At 67.9% G+C, this 24969-nt stretch overlaps 2 protein-coding genes across 6 annotated transcripts; one reads left to right on the forward strand and one right to left on the reverse strand.

Moving 5' to 3' along the window:
• Window positions 1-705: 705 nt before the first annotated feature.
• On the forward strand, window positions 706-12547 carry PGAP2 (post-GPI attachment to proteins 2). Of its 5 annotated transcripts, none has more exons than XM_064505290.1 (6): window positions 706-822; window positions 2090-2264; window positions 3591-3843; window positions 5314-5420; window positions 12037-12145; window positions 12232-12547. In XM_064505290.1, the coding sequence occupies exons 2-6, from the start codon at window positions 2100-2102 to the stop codon at window positions 12360-12362; spliced, it is 765 nt and encodes a 254-aa protein (XP_064361360.1). In that variant the 5' UTR covers window positions 706-822; window positions 2090-2099; the 3' UTR covers window positions 12363-12547. The 5 variants fall into 5 exon arrangements, with proteins under 5 accessions (XP_064361360.1, XP_064361361.1, XP_064361358.1 ...); XM_064505291.1 differs by having other exon boundaries at window positions 5314-5408; XM_064505288.1 differs by lacking the exons at window positions 12037-12145; window positions 12232-12547 and adding an exon at window positions 10893-12011 and having other exon boundaries at window positions 5314-5408.
• A 2245-nt stretch (window positions 12548-14792) lies between these two features.
• RHOG (ras homolog family member G) lies at window positions 14793-24127 on the reverse strand. Its single transcript, XM_064505294.1, has 2 exons — window positions 23888-24127; window positions 14793-16796 (listed from the first exon to the last, which is right to left on the reverse strand). The coding sequence occupies exons 1-2, from the start codon at window positions 24113-24115 to the stop codon at window positions 16182-16184; spliced, it is 843 nt and encodes a 280-aa protein (XP_064361364.1). The 5' UTR covers window positions 24116-24127; the 3' UTR covers window positions 14793-16181.
• Between the last annotated feature and the right edge of the window lie 842 nt (window positions 24128-24969).

Consider the following 24969-nt stretch of genomic DNA (forward strand, 5'->3'; position numbering starts at 1 on the left):
TGGTCTCTGATTGGCTGCAAGGACGCGCCGTGTCCGGGGCGACCTGAGCGCAGATTGGCCCGGCCCGGAGAGGGGGAAGGGCTGCTACTGCGGAAGGGTCCAGAACGGCCGCACCGCTAGGCTACCCTACATCCGGGGCGTTGGGGGGCGGGACCTCGCCCTGGCTGGCCAACCCGGCAGCGCCGGGCCGCCTCCATGTTGAAGCGCAGAGGGCGGGGCCGAGAGCCTTAAAGGGGCCGTGGCGCAGCACATGCTCTGCGGGGGGCGCCCGTGGGCCGGGTGTGCCCCGGGCTCCGCGGCGTCCCCGTGGGGCTTCGCGGAGCGGAGTGGGCCCTGCAGCGCCCCGTAGGGCGCCTGGCGGCGGCTCTGAGCCCTCAGGCCCATGACGCCCCCGTGGGGCCGCCCCAGAGGCGCCCCAGCCCCACAGCGTCCCCATGGGGCCGCCCCAGAGACGCCCCCAGCCCCACAGCGTTCCCGTGGGGCCGCCTCAGAGACGCCCCGAGCCCCCGGTGTCCCCGTGGGGCCACCTCATAGATGCCCCAGCCCCACAGCGTCCCCGTGGGGCCGGGGGCCGCCCCAGGGGCAGGCCAAGGGGGAGGCGGCCGTGGGGCTGGGGGCCGAGGGGGCCGCGCTGGGAGGAGGAGGAGGGACGGGGCGGCGCGGCCGGGCCCGGCCGGGGAGGGAGGGCAGGAAGAGGCGGGCGATGGCGGGAGGAGGAAGAGGAGGGGTGGTGGCGGCGGCGGCGGCGGTGCCGGTGCCGGTGGCGGCGGCAGCACAGGGGGATATGGAGGAGCGCGGCGGGGCCTGAGCCCTGCCAGGCCGGTGGGTGCCGAGCGGCCGCGCGTGGGGCCCCGCCGGGGGCTGGGGGGCACTGGGGGAGGGGAGTGGGGAGCCGGAGGGGAGGTGTCAGTGGGAGGAGTGGGGAGCTGGGGGAGCACTGGGGGGAGTGGGGAAGTGGGGGGGTTACTGGGAGGACTGGGGAGCCCATGGGGGTCCTTGGGAGGAGTGGGGAGCTGGGGGAGGTTACTGGGAGGACTGGGGAGCCGGGGGAGGGGGCACTGGGAGGAGTGGGGAGCTGAAGAGTTACTGGGAGGACCAGGGTACTGGGGGGGGGGGTTCACTGGGAGGACTGGGGAGCCAGGGGGGTCACTGGGAGAAGTGGGGAAGTGGAGGTTCACTGAGAGGACTGGGGAGCCCATGGGAGTCACTGGGAAGAGTGGGAACTGGTGGGGGCACTGGGAGAACAGGGGTGCCGGGGGTGGGTGCCGGGCTGTTGAGCAGGAACGGAGCTGATTTGCTTTTCAATTTCCTCTGCTTTTTCGGCAAGGCCTTTCCCTGGCAAAGGGGGAAGCGGGGGGGGGGGGCATGGGGGGGCATCCCCCGAGGCAGCTGCCCCCACCCACGGTCCCGTCCCCTCCGGGCTTGGGGCGACCCCAAAGCCCCCAGCGGGTTTTGTCCTGGGGGTTGGAGCTGTTTCCCTGCCGCCACCTCCGCAGGGGCCTCCGGCAGCGCCGGGACAAATCCACCCTTTCGGGCAGGATTCGTCCCGGGAGCCCAGTGTGCGGCCCCTTGTCCCGGCTCTCCGGCGTCCTCATCCCGGGGGGCAGCGAAGCCGGGGGGGGACCACAGGGAAGCCTTGGGAGCCGGGGGGCAGCCCTGGGAGCGCTGGGGTCTGGCTGGACCCACGGAGCCGGTGCCGGTGCCGGGTGCCCCGTCGGGTGCTGCCGCCCGGCCCAGCGCGCAGGTGCCAGCTGTGCCCCGGCGTGTCCCAGCTCGTCCCGCTTCGCAGCGGCGGCTTCGTCGCCGTGCAAGGAGCAAAGCGCCTGCGCCTGAGCTCTGCTCCCTACAGCGGCCCCGGCCCCTGGCGCAGGGTGAGCGCGGCTGCTGCTCCGTCAGCGCTACGGGCTGTGCGGCGGCTGTCAAAGAACCGTCTGGATAAAACATCCCCGGCCCGAGAGAGGTCCCGTGTCCTTCTGGCCGGTTCGGCCCTGCGATGCAGAGCCGGGTGCAGCCCGGTGCGTGCGGGGGGGTGACACGCTGCACCGTCGGATCCGCAGGGTCCCCTTCCAACACCCCTTGTTGTTTCCAGGTCCGCCAGCATGTTGCAGGTACCGCTGCCCCTGGACCGCGACGGGATCGTGTTCCGGCTCCGCTTTACCACGCTGGCCGTCGGGACCGTGTTCTGCCCGCTGTTTGGTTTCCTCTTCTGCGTGATCTGGTCGCTGCTCTTCCACTTCCAGGAGACGACGGCGACCCACTGCGGGGTGAGCGGCTCGCGCCGGCAAAAGGCAAAAGCCCGCAAAGGCCGCGGCTGCTCGGCTGGGGAAGCCGGTGGGATCCGGCGTGGAGTCCTCTTGCTCCGGGCTTCCACCTGGAAGACCTTCCTTTCTTCTGTTGTGCTTGTGATGCCTCGCGACTGGCAACTGGGATTCCTGCTTTTAGAAAGGGACCTGGGGAAGCACGGACGGGTGAGGCCGGGGTCCGTGCCAAGCAGATTGGTGGTGGCTGTGTTAAGAGCAGAGCCAGTGAGGCTGCAGATAAATACGCTGTCTCGTGGGAGAGTTGGCTTTTGGAAGAGGGATCCCTGCCTCCCACATCCACTGGAGGCCCTTGGAGGAGTCACAGACATGTGAGATCTGGTTGAGATCCACCTGGATCTCCAGAAGGCTTCGGATCAGGTTCCTCACCAAGGCTTTCATGCAGGAAGGTCTTTGCCTGGCTAAGCACCTCGTGGAAGGGCAGGAATGGAGGGCAGGAGGAGGTGGTCAGTCCTCGCAGCAGCGGGAGGTGGCCCCAGGCTTCCCCGGGGGTCTGTGGTCTTCCTCGTGCCCCCACGCAGCGGGGTGGCACGGGCTGGTGGTGACGGCAAGGCGCTGGAGGCAGGCTGCGTCCTGGCCTCGCAAAGCTCGGTGCCTGAGCCACCAAATGCCACTGCGCTCCGGCATAGAGAAGTGAGCGACGTGCGTGGGGACAGGCGCTGCTGACCTCGGGTGCGAGGAGGGGGGTCCTGGGCTGACCATCACCGCTGCGGAGCGAGGTCCGGGGAAGCGGCAGATATTCTGCTCGCTGCTCAAGAGTAGCTGGGAAAAGTAAATCAAAGCGGGAGTCGTTAGGGAGGGAGTAGAGCTGGTGTCGTCCCGTGGCTGCGACGCGTGTCGAACAGCGCCCGTGGGTCCGTCCCCTCCTCCCGAACGGCCGTACGGGAGCTGCGCGGAGGAGAGCAGCGAGGATGCTCGGGGTGTCACAGGGGGATGGTGGAGTAAGCAAGGATCCTTCGGCATCGAACGGGAAGAGGTAGGAGAGGTAGGATAGAGACCTCTGAAGTCACGGCTGGCCCGGAGAGGGCAGACAGGGATCCGCTGTTCATCCTCGCCCGGTGTCGGAGCTGGAGGATGTCGCGTGGTGGTGGCAGGTGGCTCCTCAAGGCAGGGGAGTGCATCCGTGGACGGAGATCCTGGGTGCACAGCTCCGCCTGGGTGCCGGGAGACCAAACGAGATCACCAAAGAGTAATCCGGCGTGGATTACCTGCCGCGTAGCCAGTCCCGGAGCCCTGAGCCATCGAGGCTGGGAGCTGCTGTCTTCCCTGCAGGTCCCCAACTACCTGCCCTCCATCAGCGCTGCCATCGGGGGCGAGACCCCGCAGCGCTACGTCTGGCGGCTCTGCATCGGCCTCCACTCGGCCCCCCGCTTCCTCGTGGCCGTGGCGTACTGGAACCACTACCGGAGCAGCCGCTGCGCGCACCCCCGCTACCCGCGCCTCTGCCACCTCAACCTGCTGCTCAACCTGCTCGAGAACTTCGCCCTCCTCGTCCTCACCTACGTGTCCTCGATTGAGAACTATGGTAGGCGCCTCCCGCCGCGCTCGGCGGCTTCGCTCGCGGTTGCAGAGTTCTGCTTCGGGAGAGTGTTTTGCAAGTAGCCAGTTTGGAGGAAAAAATCGGTACAAATAACTTCTATTTAAAGTGATGTTTATATGTCAGTTATACCCGCGGTGGGCAGGTAGAGCTTTTCTTCCCGACACTCTTGGTTGCTGTTAATTGGCCCGAACCACGGACTGAATTTTTGCATCAAGCTTGAAATCAGAATTAACGCTTGGTTCCCGAGACCGTGCTCACCGCTCCGTGTCGCACATGGGTGTACGGGCGAAAATCGGTGCCTGTTCCTGCCGTCGGCTGAGCTTTGGCTCAGAAGCGGCTTCCAGCCCACGCCCCGTTCTGGCAGCCTGTAAAACACCCGTGCGTGAAATTTCCTGGGTGAAATTTCCTGCGCTGATCTCAGGGCGAATTAGATTTTTCTGAGGTTAAATCACGGCGTGCAAAACGCGGTGCTGACGGGCTGGGAAACGCCCTGCTCCCGCAAGGGCTCGTCCGCAGGGAGTTTGCCGCAGGCGATGACGCCCAGCAGCTGCCCGGCCCTCGGCTGCGGGGGGTTGGAGAGGGCTCCGATGGATCCGCGAGCCAGTGACGGGTGCTGCTGCGGAGGAAACGACCCCGGATTGCAACACGGTTTAAACAGGCCCTGCTGCAAGTCCACGTCCCACCCCGTTTCCTCGGCTCTTCTCATTAGAGACTAATCCTGGGTTCCTAGGGCAGGTCTCAGAGCTTAGCTGCAGCCTCGGATGAGGACAGGCTCCATTTAATCGTCTTTGGCAGGACACTGCTCGCGTCCTCACGCTTAACAGCTTCCTCCACGGTCTCTCCTTGCCACGGTCTGTTGTCCCCCCCCGAGACGGGGGTGTCCCGGTGGCTAGTTCAGCCTGGGGGCTCGGTTCCTGGAGAAAAGCCTGGGAAACTCTTTTCTGAAGTAGAAGCAGTCGCTTAAAACCAGCTCCCCCGACGCTGCGTGGGCTTCGCCTGTGGCTCCGGGGTCTCTGGGCTTGCCCTGGGGTAGGGCTCTTCCAGCCGGCCACGTTTCCAGCCTGATCCCAGATCCGCTTAGGCTCAGTGACGCACCAGAGGGTTAATGACGGCTGGTGGCGGTGCTAATTGGCGGGTGGGTAATGCAGGAGGCCAGAAGACGGCCCTGGACTGACTGGCCCCGCACGCCACGCTCTGTGCCTCGGTTTCCCCACCCCTCGGGCACTAGTGGTGGTGCCGGCCGGCTTTCGAGGGTGCCGGAGGTTTGCAGCCCTCTCGAGCGATTGAGCCTCTTAGGCCAGGTGCCGGGGAGACGACGGGACGGGTGGCGTGGAGCCGCGCTCCGAGGTCTCCGGGTCCCCAGGCTGCTGCCCGGAGTCGCTGCTCTTCCCCTCGCGCCCTCGGCTCGTTTCCGTGCCCCGTTTTAACAGGAAACCTCTCGTCTCGTCCATTCAGCAATCCACGAAAATGCCTTCATCGTCTTCATCACGTCGGCGCTGGGGCACATGCTGCTGACGTGCGTCCTGTGGAGGATGACGAAGAAGCACACAGTAAGTCCCGAGGTACGGCACCTTTGCTTTCTCCTCCGCGCCGCGCCGGGGCTGCGCCTGCCTCCCGCTCCCGAGCCGGGCACGGCCGGGCGGCAAAGCGGTTGGGGACGGGCGCTGGCCCGGGCGGTACCGGGACGCCCTGGGAGGGCCCGCGCGGCCCCTGGCCCGTTTCAGACCCCCGGGGAGGGAAGCGGCTCCCGGCAGCGGCGCTGGGCCGGGGTGGCCCTAGGAAAGGGGTCCCTGAAAACCCGGGGACCCTCTGCCGTGGGGAGAGGAGAGCGGCGGCTGCGGTGGCTGACCAGTCCCGGGCACCGCCAGCCCCACTGCCTTACTGGTGCCAGCCCGGCTGGGTTACTGGTACCAGCCTGGCTGCATTGCTGGTGCCAGCCTGGCTGAGTTACTGGTCACTAGCACCACCAGCCCGGCTGGGTTACTGGTGCCAGCCCCACTGCCTTACTGGTGCCAGCCTGGTTGGGTTACTGGTGCCAGCCCCACTGCCTTACTGGTGCCAGCCTGGTTGGGTTACTGGTACCAGCCTGGCTGCCTTGCTGGTCACCGGCACTGCCAGCCCTGCTGCCTTACTGGTACCAGCCCAGCTGCATTACTGGTCGCTGGCACCACCAGCCTGGCTGTGTTACTGGTACCAGCCCGGCTGGGTTACTGGTCACTGGCACTGCCAGCCCATCTGGGTTACTGGTGCCAGCCTGGCTGCCTTATTGGTACCAGCCTGGCTGCCTTACTGGTGCCAGCTTGGCTGCCTTATTGGTGCCAGCCTGGCTGCCTTACTGGTGCCAGCTTGGCTGGGTTACGGGTTACTGGTCCCAGCCCGGCTGACTTACTGGTCACTGGCACTGCCAGCCCGGCGGGGTTACTGGTCACTGGCACTGCCAGCCCATCTGGGTTACTGGTGCCAGCCTGGCTGCCTTATTGGTACCAGCCTGGCTGCCTTACTGGTGCCAGCTTGGCTGCCTTATTGGTGCCAGCCTGGCTGTGTTACTGGTACCAGTCTGGCTGCATTACTGGTCGCTGGCGCTGCCAGGCTGGCTGGGTTACTGGCACCACCTTGCCTGCCTTACTGGTACCAGCCCGGCTGAGTTACTGGTCACTGGCACCACCAGCCCATCTGGGTTACTGGTGCCAGCTCAGCTGCCTTACTGGTTGCTGGCACCACAAGCCCAGCTGTGTTACTGGCACCAGCCTGGCGGGGTTACTGGTCACTGGCACCACCGGCCCGGCTGCCTTACTGGTACCAGCCCGGCTGGGTTACTGGTCACTGGCACCGCTGGCCCGGCTGCATTACTGGTACCATCCTGGCGGGGTTATTGGTCACTAGCAGTGCCAGCCCAGCTGGGTTACTGGTGCCAGCCCAGCTGCATTACTGGTCCCAGCCCGGCTGAATTACTGGTTGCTGGCACCGCCAGCCCAGCTGGGTTACTGGTGCCAGCCTGGCTGCCTTATTGGTACCAGCCTGGCTGCCTTACTGGTGCCAGCTTGGCTGCCTTATTGGTGCCAGCCTGGCTGCCTTACTGGTACCAGCTTGGCTGGGTTACGGGTTACTGGTCCCAGCCCGGCTGACTTACTGGTCACTGGCACCGCCAGCCCGGCAGGGTTACTGGTCACTGGCACTGCCAGTCCATCTGGGTTACTGGTGCCAGCCTGGCTGCCTTATTGGTACTGGCCTGGCTGCCTTACTGGTGCCAGCTTGGCTGCCTTATTGGTGCCAGCCTGGCTGTGTTACTGGTACCAGTCTGGCTGAGTTACTGGTCGCTGGCACTGCCAGGCTGGCTGGGTTACTGGCACCACCTTGCCTGCCTTACTGGTACCAGCCTGGCTGAGTTACTGGTCACTGGCACTGCCAGCCCAACTGGGTTACTGGTACCAGCCCGGCAGGGTTACTGGTGCCAGCCTGGCTGCGTTGCTGGTACCAGCCCAGCTGCATTACTGGTCACTGGCACCGCCAGCCCAGCTGGGTTACTGGTATCAGCCCGGCTGCATTACTGGTCACTGGCACTGCCAGCCCAGCTGGGTTACTGGTCACTGGCACCACCAGCCTGGCTGCATTACTGGTGCCAGCCTGGTTGTTTTACTGATACCAGCCTGGCTGGGTTACTGGTCACTGGCACTGCCAGCCTGGCTGCGTTACTGGTACCAGCCCAGTGGGGTTATTGGTACCAGCCTGGCTGGGTTACTGGTACGAGCCAGTTGCCTGCTGCCCAGACTCTGCGGCCCCAAGGAGCCGGCGGGGGCCATCGCCGCGCTGGAGGCTGAGCCCGGCTCGCCGGCGGCTTCCCAATTTTCACTCGTCCTTTTTTTCCTTGCAAGAAGTGCGGAGCCCTGCGCTGCCCGTCCCGGTGCCGGTGCCGGTGCCGACCTGCTCATTTCGGTGTCAGCGTCGCGCCGGTCCCGCCGTCACCCCGGGGCAGCGAGGAGCCCGAGGTGGCCCCGGGCTGGCGGTTCCCCGCGCCGCTGCGCTGGGGCTGCGCGTCGGCAGAGGGTGCTGCGGGCGGGCCGACTGCTCCGGGGACCGAAACCCGCCTGCCGCCGGCGCGCTCCCGGCTGCGAGGCGTCGGAAGTGAGCGGCCCGGGGACTTCAGCTGCAGGGCCCCCGGCTCCCGTGGGTGCTGCAGGACCCCGGGTGCTTCAAGGTCCCCGGCTCCCGTGGGTGCTGCAGGACCCCCGGGCACTGCAAGGTCCCTGGCTCCCATGGGTGCTGCAGGACCTCTGGCTCCCGTGGGTGCTGCAAGCTCCCCAGATCCCTTGGGTGCTGCAGGACCCCAGCTCCCTTGGGTGCTGCAGGGTCTCCGGGCGCTGCAAGGTCCCTGGCTTCCGCAGGCGCTGCAGGGTCCCCGACTCCCTTGGGTGCTGCAAGATTCCCAGCTCCCTTGGGTGCTGCAGGGCCCATGGGTGCTGCAAGGCCCCCGGCTCCCTTGGGTGCTGCAAGGTCCCTGGCTCCCATGGGCATTGCAAGGTCCCCAGCTCCCATGGGTGCTGCAATGTCCCCAGCTCCCTTGGGCACTGCGAGGTCCCTGGCTCCCTTGGGTGCTGCAGGGTCTCTGGGTGCTGCAAGGTCCCTGGCTCCCTTGGGTGCTGCAGGGCCCCCGGGAGCTGCAAGGCCCTCAGCTTCCGCGGGCGCTGCAGGAGCCCCAGCTCCCTCGGGCACTGTAAGGTCCTCGGCTCCTGTGGGCATTGCAAGGTCCCCAGCTCCCATGGGTGCTGCAAGGTCCCCGGCTCCCTTGGGTGCTTCAGGACCCCGGCTCCCTTTGGCGCTGCAATGTCCCCAGCTTCCTTGGGCGCTGCAATGTCCCCATCTTCCTTGGGTGCTGCAATGTGCCCAGCTCCCTTGGGCGCTGCAATGTCCCCATCTTCCTTGGGCGCTGCAATGTCCCCATCTTCCTTGGGTGCTGCAATGTGCCCAGCTCCCTTGGGCGCTGCAATGTCCCCAGCTTCCTTGGGCGCTGCAATGTCCCCATCTTCCTTGGGCGCTGCAATGTCCCCAGCTTCCTTGGGTGCTGCAATGTGCCCAGCTCCCTTGGGTGCTGCAGCGCCCCTGGCTCCTTTGGGTGCTGCAGGGTCCCCGGGTGCTGCAGGGCCCCAGCTCCCTTGGGTGCTGCAAAGTCCCCGGCTCCCACGGGCGTTGCAAGGTCCCCAGCTCCCACGGGCACTGCAATGTCCCCAGCTCCCATGGGTGCTCCCCTGCTTTGCAGGGGAGGGCTCGGCTCAGCTCAGCGCGGCATCGGCGCCGTCGCCACATCCTCCTGGCCGCGCGCGCGGATCCGCCGCGGAGCCGTTGGGGCCGCGGTCGCCGACCCGGCCGGGTTCCGCTCTCTGCGTGGGAAAGAGGCGGGGAAGGGCCGCGGCGGCACCGGCCCGGCAGCCGCTCTTGCAAAAGCCCCGCGGCGCGGCTGTCGCAACGGCCGTGCCGCGGGCAGGCGGGCGCTGGGGAGGGGGAAGTGGGAGCAGCTTCCAGCTGCGAGGTGGCAAACAGCGAAAGGGAAATAAAGCCGCGCGGGGGGGAAGGAAGGAGAGGGCAGGCCCGCAGGGGCAAAGCCGAGCAACGAGTTTGGGGGAAAAAGCGACGTTTTGAGAGCCGCCAGGCCCGGGCCGACCGTGGCGGGCTGGAAGCAGCTCGCTCGCACGCGGCCGAGCGCGTGGGGGACGTGCTGCCGCTCCGGCCCCGCCGGCTGCCGCGCTAAATATATTGGGCTGTGGTTTGGGGGCAGCCCGCGGCAGGCTGCAGCGGGGCCGGGGCAGGCTTGCTGGAACAGTCTCGCCGGCGGAGCGCGTCGGGGTGCTGCAGCAGCCGAGCCAGCACGCCGGGCCAGGCCGTGCAGTGCACACGGTGCCGTACGGTGTCGTGCAGTGCTGTGAGCGCAGTGCGGTGCCGTACGGTGCGGGATGGGGCCACGCGGGGCAGCACCGGGCTCTGCAGTGCCGTAAGCGTGCTGCTGCCCTAAAACGCGGTACAGGGCCACGCGGTGCGGCGCGGTGCGGTGCAGCACGGTGTGATGCAGCATGGCGCGACACAGTGCAGAGCAGTGCAGTGCGGTGCGGTGCGATGCAGCATGGCACGATGCAGTGCAGAGCAATGCAGCATGCCACGGTGCAGCATGATGTGATACGGCATGGCATGATGCAGTGCAGAGCAATGCAGTGTGGTGTGATGCAGCACAGCACGATGCAGTGCAGAGCGATGCAGCGCGGTGTGGTGCAGCATGGTGCAATACAGCATGGCACGATGCAGTGCAGAGCAATGCAGTGCAGTGTGATGCAATATAGCACAGCGCGATGCAGTGCAGAGCAATGCAGTGTGATGCGATGCAGCACAGCACGATGCAGTGCAGAGCAATGCAGTGCGGTGCGGTGCAGTGCAGCATGGTGTGATGCAGCATGGCTCGGTGCAGTGCAGCCTGGTGCAATGCAGTGCAGAGCGATGCAGTGCCGAGCGATACAGCATGGCACAACGCAGTGCAGAGCGATGCAGCATGGCGCAGTGCAGTGCGATACAGCACAGCACGATGCAGTGCAGAGCGATGCAGCACGGCGCGGTGCAGCGTGGTGCAATGCAGTGTAGAGCGACGCAGCACAGCACGGTGCAGCACGGCACGATGCAGTGCCGAGTGATGCAGTGCCGAGCGATGCAGCACGGCGCGGTGCAGCGCGGGGGCCGGGGAGCAGGGAGCCGCCGCTCTCCCCGCTGGCAGACGAGCAGGGCACCGCCGTTGCCTTCGTTTCCGCTGCCGCGGGCCCGGCATGAAAACAAGGGTGTTTTGTGACCTGCTTTTCCGGTGCGAAACTTTACATAATCGCTGGGGCCCCGCGGCGCGGCGGTCTCCCCGGGTGGCAGCGCGCGGGGGCCGGGGGGGGTCGGGGGGGCCGGGCCGCCCTCCCCTCCGGGCTTTCCTGCCGCCCGCGCGGCCGCGGGGCCCCGTTTCGCTGGGGTCATGGAAAGTGTGATGGGGCCATTTGAATTTTCCCCCTTCTCAGCAGGCCCCGAAAGCGGAGGTTTGGGCTCACGTGAAAGGTCAGAGGCGAGGAAAATCCCCCTCCCACTCGGAAGCAGCAATAGCAGCAGTTGCAGCAGTTGCAGCAGTTGCAGCAGTTGCAGCAGTAGCAGCAGTAACAGCCCGCGTGGGGCTGGCACAGCCCCGCTGCCCCCCCTCGCCCCAGCTGGCCCACGGCACCTGCACTGAGCCGGCCCGCAGCTCCTGTGCCAGGCACGTGGCAGGAGCCCCCCGCCAGGGTCCCGGCTCTGAGCCCCCCGTGCAGCCCGTGTGGGGGTCCTGGCTCCCCCCCTGTGCAGATTGTGTGGGGATCCCAGCTCCCCCCCATGAAGCCTGTGCAGGGGTCCCAGCTCAGCCCTGTGCAGCCCTTGCGGGGGTCCCAGCTCAGCCCCCCATGCAGCCCGTGTGGGGGTCCCAGCTCTGAGCCACTGTGCAGCCCGTGCAGGGGGTCCCGGTTCTGAGCCCCTCCGTGCAGACTGCGCTGGGGTCCCGGCTCCCCCCCATGCAGACCGTGTGGGGGTCCCGGCTCAGCCCCCCTGTACAGACCGTGTGGGGGTCTTGGCTCTGAGCCCCCCATGCAGACCATGCAGGGGGTCCCGGTTCAGCCCCGTGCAGCCCATGCGGGGGTCCCAGCTCAGCCCCCCATGCAGCCCATGTGGGGGTCCCAGCTCAGCCCCCCGTGCAGCCCGTGCGGGGGTCCCGGCTCAGCCCCGTGCAGCCCGTGCGGGGGTCCCGGCTCAGCCCCCCGTGCAGCCCATGTGGGGGTCCCGGCTCAGCCCCGTGCAGCCCGTGCGGGGGTCCCAGCTCAGCCCCCCGTGCAGCCCATGCGGGGGTCCCGGCTCAGCCCCGTGCAGCCCGTGCAGGGGGTCCCCGCACACGGGTGCAGGATGCGGCAGCGCGCGGTGCAGACAGCTGAGCCGCGCAGGATGCCGGCAGGGCGGATGAGGGCTCGGGCCAGGGCCGCTCCGCTTGCTGGTGGTACTGGGCAGACTGGGAGCGGGGCGGCTGGCGGGGGGGGGCCGCTGCCACGCAGCCCCGCGCGGTGCAGCCGCCTGGAGCCCCCCCCCCATGCGGGTTCCCGCTGCGGACCCGCCGGCTCGCCGCCGGGCCCCTGCCTCTTCTTGCAGGAGCGCAAGTCCTACAAGTGGAAGCAGCTGCTCTTCTTCTTCACCTTCATCACCTTCGCCTTCGCCGTGTGCGTCTACTTCCACCACAACTGGTACTGCGGCCCGGGAGGTGAGGCGGGGGGCCGGGGGGGGGGGTCCCTCCGGGGGCCGGGGGGGCACCGGGCGCCCCGCCGACCCCCCCGCCGCCCGCCGCAGTGTACACGGTGTTCGCGCTGCTGGAGTACCTGGTGGTGCTCGCCAACATGGCCTTCCACATGACTGCCTGCTGGGACTTCGGCAACAAGGAGCTGCTGGTGGGCGCCGCCGCCGAGGACAAGCACTTCTAGGGGGGGGCTGAGTTGCCGGCGGGGGTCCTGCCCGCGTTCCCGACGCCGGGAGCGTGTCCGGGCTCGGCGGGACCGGGAGACCCCCGCCCCGCGCCGCCCCCGCCGCCTGCGTGCCCTGCGGTGTTGCACGGCGCGGTGCGTCGCCGGTGCGTTTGGGTGGAATAAAGCACTGGGTATTTTTGTGATGTGGGATGGGGATCGTGCTGCCTGGGGCCGGGAATGTGGGACGTGGGATGGGATCCTGCTCCCTGGAGCTGGGGACGTGGGATGGGGATTCTGGTCCCTGGGGCTGGGGACGTGGGATGGGGATCCCGGTGCAGGGCTGGGGACGTGGGACAGGGATCCCGTGCCCTGGGGCTGGGGATGTGGCATGGGGATCCTGCTACCTGGGGCCGGGAATGTGGAATGTGGGATGGGGATCCTGCTCCCTGGGGCTGGGGACGTGGGATGGGGATCCCGGTGCAGGGCTGGGGACGTGGGACAGGGATCCTGTGCCCTGGGGCTGGGGATGTGGGATGGGGATCGTGCTGCCTGAGGCTGGGGATGTGGGACAGGATCCTGTTCCCTGGGGCCAGGGACGTGGGATGGGGATCCTGCTCCCTGGGGCTGGGGATGTGGGATGGGATCCCGGTGCAGGGCTGGGGATGTGGGATGTGGGATGGGATCCTGCTCTCTGAGGCTGGGGACATGGGACAGGATCCTGATCCCTGGGAATGTGGGACATGGGATGGGGATCCCAGTGCAGGGCTGCGGATGTGGGATGGGGATCCTGCTCCTTGGGGCCAGGGACATGGGATGTGGATCCCGGTGCAGGGCTGGGGATGTGGGATGGGGATCCTGCTGCCTGGGGCTGGGGACGTGGGATGGGGATCCTGGTGCAGGGCTGGGGACATGGGACAGGGATCCCGGTCCCTGGGGCTGGGGATGTGGGATGGGATCCCAGTGCAGGGCTGGAGACGTGGGACGGGATCCCAGTGCAAGGCTGGGGATGTTGGACGGGGATCCCGCTCCCCAGGTTCGGGGATGTGGGATGTGGGATGGGGATCCCGGTGCAGGGCTGGGGCCAGGGATCCTGGGGCCGAGGCGAGGCTGGGACGGGGCTTGCCGGGCGGAGGCGGCCGGGCGGGAGCTCGCCGGGAATGGCGCTTGGAGCTTGCTGGGAGCGGCGCTGGCACCCAGCGCTTCCCGGGCTGATTTCACCGTGCAGCCGGCTGGGACCCACCGCCAGCCCCAGGGCCCCAGCTCGGCCCCCGATGCTCTGGGGCTGGGCCGGGAGCGAGGGGAAGCTCATCCCGTGGGCTCATCCCGGCCTGGGCCGCATCCCGCTCCACCGCCGGGACCCTGTGGGGCGGCAGCACCGGCCGGAGCAGGGCCAGACACCGCACCAGATGTCCGTGGGCTCCCCCGCCCCGCGCAGCCCCTCACCGCGGCGTCCGGCACCGCAGCGGGACCCGGGGCCGGCCGGTGTCCAGCCGGGGTGGGAACGGCGCGCAGGGACGAAGGGCCCCCGCCGCAGGCCGCGGAGCTGCTCCGGCTCTGCCCTCCCTGCAGGAAGCCCGGCCGCGGCTCTGGAGGTGACAAGGGGCCACGTGCGATGTCCCCTGCCCCTGTGTCCCCATGCCACCCCTGCCATGTCCCCTGCCCACCCTGCAATGTCCCCTGCCCCCATGTCCCCATGCCACCCCTGCCATGTCCCCTGCCCACCCCGGCAATGTCCCCATGCCCACTGCTGCAGTGGCCCTGTACCACCCCCTCAATGTCCTCATCACCACCCCCCCAATGTCCCCATGCCCACCCCCATGTCCCCATAACCACCCCTGCCTGCAATGTCCCTCCCCCAATGTCCCCATGCCAACCTTGGCCATGTCCCCATAACCACCTCTGCGTTGTCCCCATGCCCACCCCCATGTCCCCACGCCCACTTCTGCGATGTCCCCGTAATCACCCCTGCAATGTCCCCATGCCACCCCCCTGTCCCCACAACCACCCCACCATGTCCCCATGCCCACACCTGATATGTCCCATGGCCACATTTGCAATGTCCCCATAACCACCTCTTCAATGTCCCCATGCTCCCCCATGTCCCCATGCCCACCCCTGTAATGTCCCCATAACCACCCCCATGTCCCCATGTCTCCCCCCCAATGTCCCCATAACCGCCCCTGCAATGCGTGCCACCCCACGTCCCCGTGCCCCCCCCATGTCCCAGTGCCACCCCACGTCCCCGTGCCCCCCGCCGAGGCGCTCAGCGGGGACCCCAGCACGCGCGGGGGCTGCCCGGGGCTCTGTGCCTGGCCCTGGCTGGGGACGTCCCCGTGTCCCCTGGCTCCGGCCACCCCCAGCCGCCCCGCGCAGCTCCGCCAGGGGCATCCGTGGGGCGAGGGCCCGACGCCCCGGGGATGGGCGTGGAGGAGAGCGCGGACACCGGCAGCCTGGGCAAGGCTGTTTATTTAGGGAAAAGCGACTCGGGAGCAGCTCGGTGCAGTCAAATCCTGCGGCCGGCCGCTGCTCCGTGACCGGCACGTCCCGGGAAGGACCTCGCGCCCCACCATGTCCCACCGCGTCCCACCGCGTCCCACCGCGCCGCGGCGTTCCCAGCGCTGCCGTTCGGGGGGCACCACGGAGAGGAGGGGATGGGGCCACCGAGGACTGCCAGGACGCCGGGCGCAGGCCACCACCTTCGTCCCCGCAAAACCAAAGTGCCTGGGGCGAGGGTGGCAGCTCCCTGGGGCACACCAGACACCCAGCGTGATGGTGGCAGGTCCCCGCATGGCCAGGTGCCCAGGGTGAGGGTGGCAGGTCCCTGGGGCACACTGGACACCCAGGGTGATGGTGGCAGGTCCCTGCATGGTCAGGTGCCCAGGGCGAGGGTGGCAGATCCCTGGGGCACACCAGACATCCAGGGTGTTGGTGGCAGGTCCCTGGGGCACAACAGACACCTGGGGTGATGGTGGCAGGTCCCTGCATGGTCAGGTGTCCAGGGCAATGGTGGCAGGTCCCTGGGACACACCAGACATCCAGGATGATGGTGGCAGATCCCTGCATGGCCAGGTGTCCACGGTGACGGTGGCAGATCCCTGGGGCACACCAGACATCCAGGATGATGGTGGCAGGTCTCTTCATGGCCAGGTGCCCAGGATGATGGTGGCAGGTCCCTGGGGCACACCAGACACCCAGCGTGATGGTGGCAGGTCCCTGCAGAGCCAGGTGCCCGGGGCAAGAGTCACAGGTCCCTGGGGCACACCAGACATCCAGGATGATGGCGGCAGGTCCCTGCACGGTCAGGTGTCCAGGGTGAGGGTGGCAGGTCCCTGAGGCACACTGGACACCTGGGGCAATGGTGGCAGGTCCCTGCATGGTCAGGTGTCCAGGGTGAGGGTGGCAGGTCCCTGGGACACACCAGACATCCAGGATGATGGTGGCAGGTCCCTGGGGCACACTGGACACCCAGGGTGATGGTGGCAGGTCCCTGCAGAGCCGGGCACCCCCCAACCCCACCTTCCTCTGGAAGCGGGCGAATCCAGCCGGGAACGGAGCGGGCGCCGGGCGCGCGGGTCTCTGCTGGGCCGGGGGAGCCCCGGCAGGAGCCGGCCGGCGCGGGGGGTCGGGACACGCCGGCACGGCCCCGTCTCAGGAATTGCGCGCTGGGACTGGGAGGGCAGCACCCAAAAGCAAACGCTGGAAGCCGGGGGCGGGCCGGGGCGCGGGGGCCGTGCGAGGAGGAGGAGGAGGAGGAGGAGGAGGAGGAGGGGGACGGGCCCGCCTGGCGCCCCGGGGAGCCCGGTGCCGTCCGAGCTCGCTGCGTCCGGGCAGTCCGCTTCACAAGAGGACGCAGGGCTTTTTGGGCTTGGCCGGGGCGGGGTTGAGCACGGCTCGCACGGCCTCCGTGAAGACATCCTTGATGCCCTCCTGGTTGAGCGCGGAGCACTCCAGGTACTTGACGGCGTGGATCTGCTTGGAGAGGCTGATGCCCTGCTGGGTGGTGATGGGCGCCTGGTTCTGCTCCTTGAGCTTCTTCATGGTCTCGGGGTTGTTTCTCAGATCCTTCTTGGTGCCGACGAGGAGGACGGGCACGCTGGGGCAGTGGTGGCACACCTCGGGGTACCACTTGTGCTTGACGTTCTCGTAGGAGGGCGGGCTGGCGATGGAGAAGCAGATGATGAAGACGTTAGTCTGGGGGTAGGAAAGCGTCCGCAGGCGGTCGTACTCCTCCTGGCCGGCCGTGTCCCAGAGGTTTAAGTTAATAGTCCTGCCGTCGACGGTGTTCTGGGCGCTGTAGTTGTCGAAGACGGTGGGGATGTACTCCTTGGGGAAGGCGTTGGTGGTGTAGCAGATCAGCAGGCAGGTCTTGCCCACCGCCCCGTCGCCCACCACCACGCACTTTATGCTCTGCATGCCCGCGGCTCGGCTGCCCTCGCGTCCGCCCTCAGCAACCTGCGGGGACAGAGGCGGTCAGCGGAGCGGGCGGGGGGTGCGGCGGGGCGCGCAGGGCAGGTGGCCCCTCGCGGGGACGTGTCTGTCCCCGAGCCTGGCGCGCGTTTCCCCTCGCTGCCTTCCCCAAGCTCCCGCTGCAATCGCAGTTACGGGCCGCATCCTGCTCCCCTCGCAGCTGGGGGGGCGGTGGAGCCACGCGCTGCCTCCTCCCACCCGTCCCAGGTCCCGGGGCACGGGGGGCACCTGCAGCGGCACCGGCACGGGGGGGACACTGCAGTGGCACCGGGACGGGGGGACACCGCAGCATCCCCGGGATGGAGGGGGGACACCACAGCATCACTGAGAAAGGGGGTCACAGCTCAGAAGCACGACGGCCCCTCGGCCCCGTTTCCCTCCTGCCCCGGCGGCGAGTGCAGCCCCCGGCAGCTGCCGTGGGGGCTCCTGCCCCTGCCTGGAGCAGGACGGGGAGATGGAGCAGGACGGGGAGATGGAGCAGGATGGGGGTGATGGAGCAGGATGGGATGATGGAGCAGGACAGGGAGATGGAGCAGGACGGGGATGACGGGATTAGGATGGGATGATGGAGCAGGATGGGGTGATGGAGCAGGACGGGGATGACGGGATTAGGATGGGATGATGGAGCAGGACGGGGTGATGGAGCAGGACGGGGATGACGGGATTAGGATGGGATGATGGAGCAGGATGGGGTGATGGAGCAGGACGGGGAGATGGAGCAGGACGGGGATGATGGAGCAGGACGGGGTGATGGAGCAGGACGGGGTGATGGAGCAGGATGGGGGTGATGGAGCAGGACAGGGATGATGGAGCAGGACGGGGTGATGGAGCAGGACGGGGAGATGGAGCAGGACAGGGATGATGGAGCAGGACGGGGTGATGGAGCAGGACGGGGAGATGGAGCAGGACAGGGATGATGGAGCAGGACGGGGATGATGGAGCAGGATGGGGTGATGGAGCAGGATGGGGGTGATGGAGCAGGACGGGGTGATGGAGCAGGATGGGGATGATGGAGCAGGACGGGGTGATGGAGCAGGATGGGGGTGATGGAGCAGGACGGGGATGATGGAGCAGGACGGGGTGATGGAGCAGGACGGGGAGATGGAGCAGGATGGGGTGATGGAGCAGGACAGGGATGATGGAGCAGGACGGGGTGATGGAGCAGGACGGGGTGATGGAGCAGGACAGGGATGATGGAGCAGGACGGGGTGATGGAGCAGGACGGGGAGATGGAGCAGGATGGGGTGATGGAGCAGGACGGGGTGATGGAGCAGGACAGGATGATGGAGCAGGATGGGGTGATGGAGCAGGATGGGGATGATGGAGCAGGACGGGGTGATGGAGCAGGACGGGGATGATGGAGCAGGATGGGGTGATGGAGCAGGATGGGGATGATGGAGCAGGACGGGGTGATGGAGCAGGACGGGGATGATGGAGCAGGATGGGGTGATGGAGCAGGATGGGGGTGATGGAGCAGGACGGGGTGATGGAGCAGGATGGGGATGATGGAGCAGGACGGGGAGATGGAGCAGGACGGGGATGATGGAGCAGGACGGGGATGACGGGATTAGGATGGGATGATGGAGCAGGATGGGGTGATGGAGCAGGACGGGGATGACGGGATTAGGATGGGATGATGGAGCAGGACGGGGATGATGGAGCAGGATGGGGTGATGGAGCAGGATGGGGATGATGGAGCAGGACGGGGTGATGGAGCAGGACGGGGGTGATGGAGCAGGATGGGGATGATGGAGCAGGATGGGGGTGATGGAGCAGGACGGGGTGATGGAGCAGGATGGGGATGATGGAGCAGGACGGGGAGATGGAGCAGGACGGGGATGATGGAGCAGGACGGGGTGATGGAGCAGGACGGGGTGATGGAGCAGGACGGGGATGATGGAGCAGGATGGGGTGATGGAGCAGGACGGGGAGATGGAGCAGGACGGGGATGATGGAGCAGGACGGGGTGATGGAGCAGGATGGGGATGATGGAGCAGGATGGGGGTGATGGAGCAGGATGGGGGTGATGGAGCAGGACGGGGGTGATGGAGCAGGACGGGGTGATGGAGCAGGATGGGGGTGATGGAGCAGGATGGGGATGATGGAGCAGGACAGGGAGATGGAGCAGGACGGGGTGATGGAGCAGGACGGGGTGATGGAGCAGGACAGGGATGATGGAGCAGGACGGGGTGATGGAGCAGGACGGGGGTGACGGGACCAGGCCGTTCCCGTCCCGCTGCTCTGCACGGCAGCACTTTGCACCCAGCGGCGGTTCGCAGGTGGGGGCCCCAGCGGGGGCCGGGTGCTGCGGGCGCGTGCTGCGGAAACCCCACGCCGTGCCGGGAAGGGCCCGGCTGAGTCAGGGCCGCCGGGAGCGGAAAGCCTCGTGCCTCTGACGGCCCCGGGGAGAGCTCGCGGCGCGGGGGGGGAGGCGGGAGAAAGCAGAAGGGGAGACAGCGGGGACGGGGCTGAGCCGGAGCCGGCGCCCCTCACCGTGGCCTCTGGGCACCGTGAGGGCGCTCGGCTCAGAGGGGAGCGGAGCCCACGGGGGGGGGGGGGGGGGGGGGGGCTGGGTGCGAAGCCTTTCCTGGGAAGGCTGCTTCCGCGGGCCGCAGCCGGAGCCTTCCCGCAGGATTTGCATCCCTATCGCGCTCGCTTGGGGCGGCCGATCCCCACTGCACGTCCCATTGCCCCACTGCCGCGCCTGCCCCATTGCAGCGCTGCAAGCCGGGATGCAGGCAGGGATGCGGGCAGGGATGCGGGCAGGGATGCGGGAGCGCCGGGGACCGATGGGGCCGTGAGTCACCGCTCGCCTCCCCCGGCGCCGCCGCCCTCCGGCACGGAAAGACGGAAAACCGAGACTCATCGCTCGCGGGGCAGAAAAGGGGAAGCAAAACCCCCCGGCTGCCTCGCACCAGCCTCCCCCCGGCCGGGGTTTTCCACCGGCGGCAGAGAGCAGCTGCCAAGCGCCGCCGCGCCGCGGGGCCCTGCCTCCCCCCGGCCTGCCCCCCGCCGCCCCCGGGGCCCGGCACCCCGTGTCCCCCACGCCGTGCGCCCACCAGGCACTGCGCACTGCACCCACTGCACCGTGCACCCCACTGTGCACTGCACACTGCATCCCCCACCGTGCACCCCCCCCCCAACACGCGGGTCCCTGCACCCCCCCGCCACGCAGAGGGCACCGAGGGCCGGGCCTGGCCCTGCTCCGGTGGGAACGCGGCCACGGCCGCACCGGCACGGGAGCGCTTCCCACCGCGGCCGGGCTCCTCGGGAGCACCCGCAGCGCTCCCGGGTGCCGCAGGGGTCAACACCGCGCCGTGACGCCGGACCCTCGGGGCCACCGGCCTGCAGCCCCCCCACAGCACAATCCGGAGGGACCATCCCGGGCAGCCCCGCGTCTCCGGCTCATCCCGACGGCACCGCTGCCCCGGGGTCGGAGAGGCCCTCGCGACGCGCCGGGGACCAGCAAAAGCCATTCCCGGAGGTGGGAGGGCTCCGGAGGAGGGAGACGAGCAATGATGGATGGGCGGATGGCTGGAGGCACGGATGGATAGAGGGATGGATGGGCAGATGCATGGATGGATGGATGGATGGATGGGTGGATAGATGGGTGGACGGATAGGTGGGTACATGGATGGATGGATGGATGGATGGAAGGATGGATGGATAGATGGATGCTTGGATAGATAGATGGGTAGGTGGATGGGTGGATGGATGTTTGGATAGATGGATGGGTGGGCGGATGAATGGATGTATGGCTAGATGGATGGATGGATAGGTGGATGACTGGACGTATGGATGGATGTATACAGATGGATGGGTGGATGACTAGATGGACATATGGCTAGATGGATGTATTGGATGGATGGGTAGGTGGCTACCTGGATGTATGGATAGATGGATGGATGGGTGGATGGATGGATGTATATGGATGGATGGGTGGATGACTAGATGGATGGATGGCTGGATGGGTGGGTGGATGGATGGATGGATGGATGGCTAGATGGATGCATTGGATGGATGGGTAGGTGGCTACCTAGATGGATGGATAGATGGATGGATGTATACAGATGGATGGGTGGATGACTAGATGGATGGATGGCTAGATGGATGGCTGTGTGGGTGGATGTATATATGGATAGATAGATGCATAGAGGGATGGATGGATGAATGGACGAGCAAAAGAAAAGAAGGGACGGCCCTGAGGAAGCCCTGCAAACCGTCCTCCCCTGCGAGCGTGCCGCCCCCGCGCTCCGGCAGTGGGAAAGAGGAAGCTCATAAAAGCTAAAAATACAGAAGCAAGAGGCCGCGCAGCAGCAGGGCGCTGCCCCGCCGCGGGCCAAGCGGCTGGGCGGCTCTTTCCACCGCGAAGACGGCGTCCCGCTGGGCCGGCGCCTCCGGCTCCGCGCGCGGGGCCCTGCGACGTTCCCACCCGGAGCGGCCGGAGGAGGGAGCTGCCCGGGGTGCGGGCCCGCCGGGACGCCGGCGTCGGGGCGCAATAGCTTCCGTGCTGAGTCTAAGGATTTCAGCTTTCCCCATTTTTCGACTGCAGGCTCTTTATGACTAATTTCCTCATTTTATTTTTGTCGCCTTCCCTCCCTAGAGGCTCTTGAGTTCAAGCCTGTCCCCGTGGCTCTGCTGCAGAGGGATGGACAGATGGGTGGGTGGGTGGGTGGGTGGATAGGTGGATGGATGGATGGATGCATGGATGGATGGATGGATAGGTGGATGGATGGATGGATAGGTGGGTGGATGGATAGGTGGACGGATGGATGCGTGGGTGGATGGATAGGTAGATGGATGGGTGGGTGGGTGGGTGGGTGGTGGATGGGTGGATGGATGGGCGGGTGGGTAGAAAGAGGGATGGACAGATGAATAGATGGATGGATGGTTGGGTGGATAGATGGATGGATGGATGCATGGATAGGTAGATAGATGGGCGGGTTGGTGGACAGGTGGGCGGATGGATGGTTGGATGGATAGATGGGTGGGTGGATAGACAGAGGGATGGAGAGATGAATAGATGGATGGATGGATGGATGGGTAGATAGACGGATGCATGGATAGGTGGATGGATAGGTAGATGGATGGGTGAGTGGGTGGGTGGATGGGTGGACAGAGGGATGGACAGATGAATAGATGAATGGATGGATGGATGGATAGGTGGACAGGTGGGTGGATGGATGGTTGGACGGATGGATGGGTGGGTGGATGGATGGTTGGATGAATGGATGGGTGGGTGGATAGACAGAGGGCTCCTGGCACTCTCCTGAGCCGGTGGCAGCCAAGCACCCTGTGCCCGCCACCACCGCGCCGCGGCCCCCGGCCCCCAGCCCTGCTCACCCACGGACGGCGCACGCGGATGCCGCCTCCGTGCAGCAGGAACGACGCAGCCAGGAACGATGCATTTGGGGATGACGCAACCAGGAAAGAAACATTTGGGAATGATGCATCTGGGAAAGATGCATTTGGGAATGATGCAGCCAGGAAAAAAGATGCATCTGGGGCAGACGGAGCTGGGAAGGATGGAGCAGGGCAGGACGGAGCGGGGAAGGCAGCTCCTCGCCGTGCCCCTTCCTGGGAAGGGAGGCACCGCGGCGCGCGGCTGCGGGCAGGATGTTGCTGCGGGGCAGCACCGGGGCCGCGTTTGACTAACGGCGCATCGTGCCGCCCACCCGCCCGCGCCGGGGCTGCCCCGACCCTGCCGGCTGCGGAAGCCGGGCCACGAGGCCGCGGCGGTGCAGGTGCTGCGGTGCGCGTTGCAGCGTGCACAGGGGCACTGCGAGTTTTGCAGTGCACTGGCGTGTGGCCTGCACTGGAGCACGTGTGTTGCAACACACTGCAGCGCTGGGTTGCCTGTTACAGCATGTTGCAGTCGGTGAGCGCTGGGCACGTCCCGCTGCGGTGCTGCATGCTGTTCCCACGCACGTGGCTGCCGCGGTGCTGCACGCTGCGGCGTCTGCTGCTGCGGCGCACCGCAGCGTGAGCAAGCGACGGGTGTGCTGCATGCGTGCGCATGACCGCTGCTGCGCGCTGCGGGGCGTGCAGGGTTGCAACGAACGCTGCAGCGCGTGTGGCTGCCGCGCGTGCAGGGCGCTGCGCTGTGCCTGTTACGCTGCAGCTCCGGCGGTGTGGGCAGTGCGGTGCAGAGCATGCAGTGCACAGCGTATGCACCGCACATCATGTGCAGCAGGCAGTGCAGTGCATACGGGGTGCAGTGCCCCCCTGCAGCGCGGGGGAGGCAGGGGATGCTGCAGCTGTGCGGCGGGTGGTGGAGCACGGGTGCAGGGCGCAGCGGGTGCAGCAGTGCAGGGTGCAGTGGGTGCAGCAGTGCAGCGGGTGCAGGGTGCAGCGGGTGCAGCAGTGCAGGGTGCAGCAGTGCTGGGTGCCCGCGGCCCCCACAGCGTTCGCCCCACTCCCGGCGGTGCCAGTGCCGACGCAGCGCCTCCACCCGCCACCCCAGACCCGGTGCTGGCACCGGGCGGGACCGGGGTACCCGGGGAGTGGGACCCCCGGCCAGGGGCTGCCCCCGCCGGGGGGGCTCAGCCAGCGGCTGCCCATGTCCCGGCTCCCCCGGGACCTGGGACCCCGGAGGGGGGAGCAGAGGGAGCTGGGACCCGGGGGGAGCCGGGGCCTGGGACCCCCCGGGTCTGGCTCCCCCCGGGTCCCAGCTCCCCCCCGCTCCCCCTGGGACCCGGCTCCCCCCGGGTCCTAGCTCCCTCTGTTCCCACCCCGGGGTCTCAGGTCCCCCCGGGACCCGGCTTCCCCTGGGTCTCTGCTCCCTCCGGGTCCCAGCTCCCCCCAGCTACCCCCCCCCGGGTCTGGCTCCCCCCGGGTCCTAGCTCCCTCTGCTCCCACCCCGGGGTCGCAGGTCCGGGACCCGGCTCCCCCCGGGTCCTGGCTCCCCCCCGCTCCCCGCTCCCTGCAGCTCCGGCTCCCCCCGAGTCCCTGCTCCCCCCCGCTCTGGCTCCCCCCGGGTCCTGGCTCCCCCCCGCTCCCCCCAAGTCCGGCTCCCCCGGGTCCCAGCGCCCCCCCGCTCCCCCCGGGTCCCGGCTCCCCCCGTCCGCCGCGCTCACCCCGTGGCATGGCCCGGCGGCGGGGACCCGCGGGGCTGCGGCCGCTGCTCGCTCGCCGCCCGCGGAGGAAGTGAGCGGGGCCGGAGGAAGTGTGCGGGGCGGCAGCGGCGGCGGCGGACGAGGAAGTGCCGCGCCGCGCCCCTGCCGCCCGCGGCAGCGCCCCAGAGGGAAACTTCGCTCGCGCCGCCGCGGCCCCCGCCCTCCCCCTCCGCTTCCTGCCGCGCGCATCGAATCCCGGCCCCGGGAGCCCCGTCGGGGGGCTGCGAGTCCCAGGGAGCCCCGTCCAGGGGGCTGCGAGCACCAGGAAGCAACGTCCAGGGGGGCTGCGAGCCTTGGGGAGCCCCGTCGGGGGGCTGCCAGCCCCGGGGAGCGACGTCCCAGGGGGCTATGGACCCCGGGGAGCCCCGTCCAGGGGGGCTGCGAGTCCCCGGGAGCCCCGTCGGGGGGCTGCGAGCCCCCTTCCGCGCCCCCCCCAGTCCTCCCCGTGGGCCACCTGGCTGAGGATGGGCACAGCTCAGTGCACTGGGCCGGGGGCAGCTCTGGCTCTGGGATGCCGGCACCACGTCGGAGGAGGCCTGCAGCAGTGGGGCCGCAGGGGGGGTCCGGGGGGCGCATCCGCGGTCCTGCGAGCGGGTGCCGCACCTTCAGCCCCGGCGGTGCCGCAGGGCGGGGGGCCGGGGGCGTCTCACCCTGCGGCACTGATATCCCGGCGGGGGCACATGGGGGCTGAGAGCCGCTGCAGCCAGGCCGCGGTGCGGGCTCCAAGGGACCTTGCACACCCCAAAAGACCTTGCACACCCCAAATGGCCTTGCACACCCCAAAAGACCTTGCACACCCCAAGTGGCCTTGCACACCCCAAAAGACCTTGCACGCCCCGGGAGACCATGCACGCTCCCAACTACCCCGACTTAGGGCTGCGAGGAGGGGACGAGGGGCCCCAAACAAACTCTCAAGGCAATTAACTTGTGCCTGCTAATCGACTCGGGCCTTGGGGGGCAGAGGGGCACCAGCGCAGCGAGCGGCAGCGCCGGGCACGGAGCCGCCGTGCACCTTCCCCGGGGTGGCAGGGCGCGCTGCCAGA

The sequence above is a fragment of the Dromaius novaehollandiae genome, chromosome 1 (assembly GCF_036370855.1).
Source record: "Dromaius novaehollandiae isolate bDroNov1 chromosome 1, bDroNov1.hap1, whole genome shotgun sequence".
NCBI lineage: Eukaryota > Metazoa > Chordata > Aves > Casuariiformes > Dromaiidae > Dromaius > Dromaius novaehollandiae.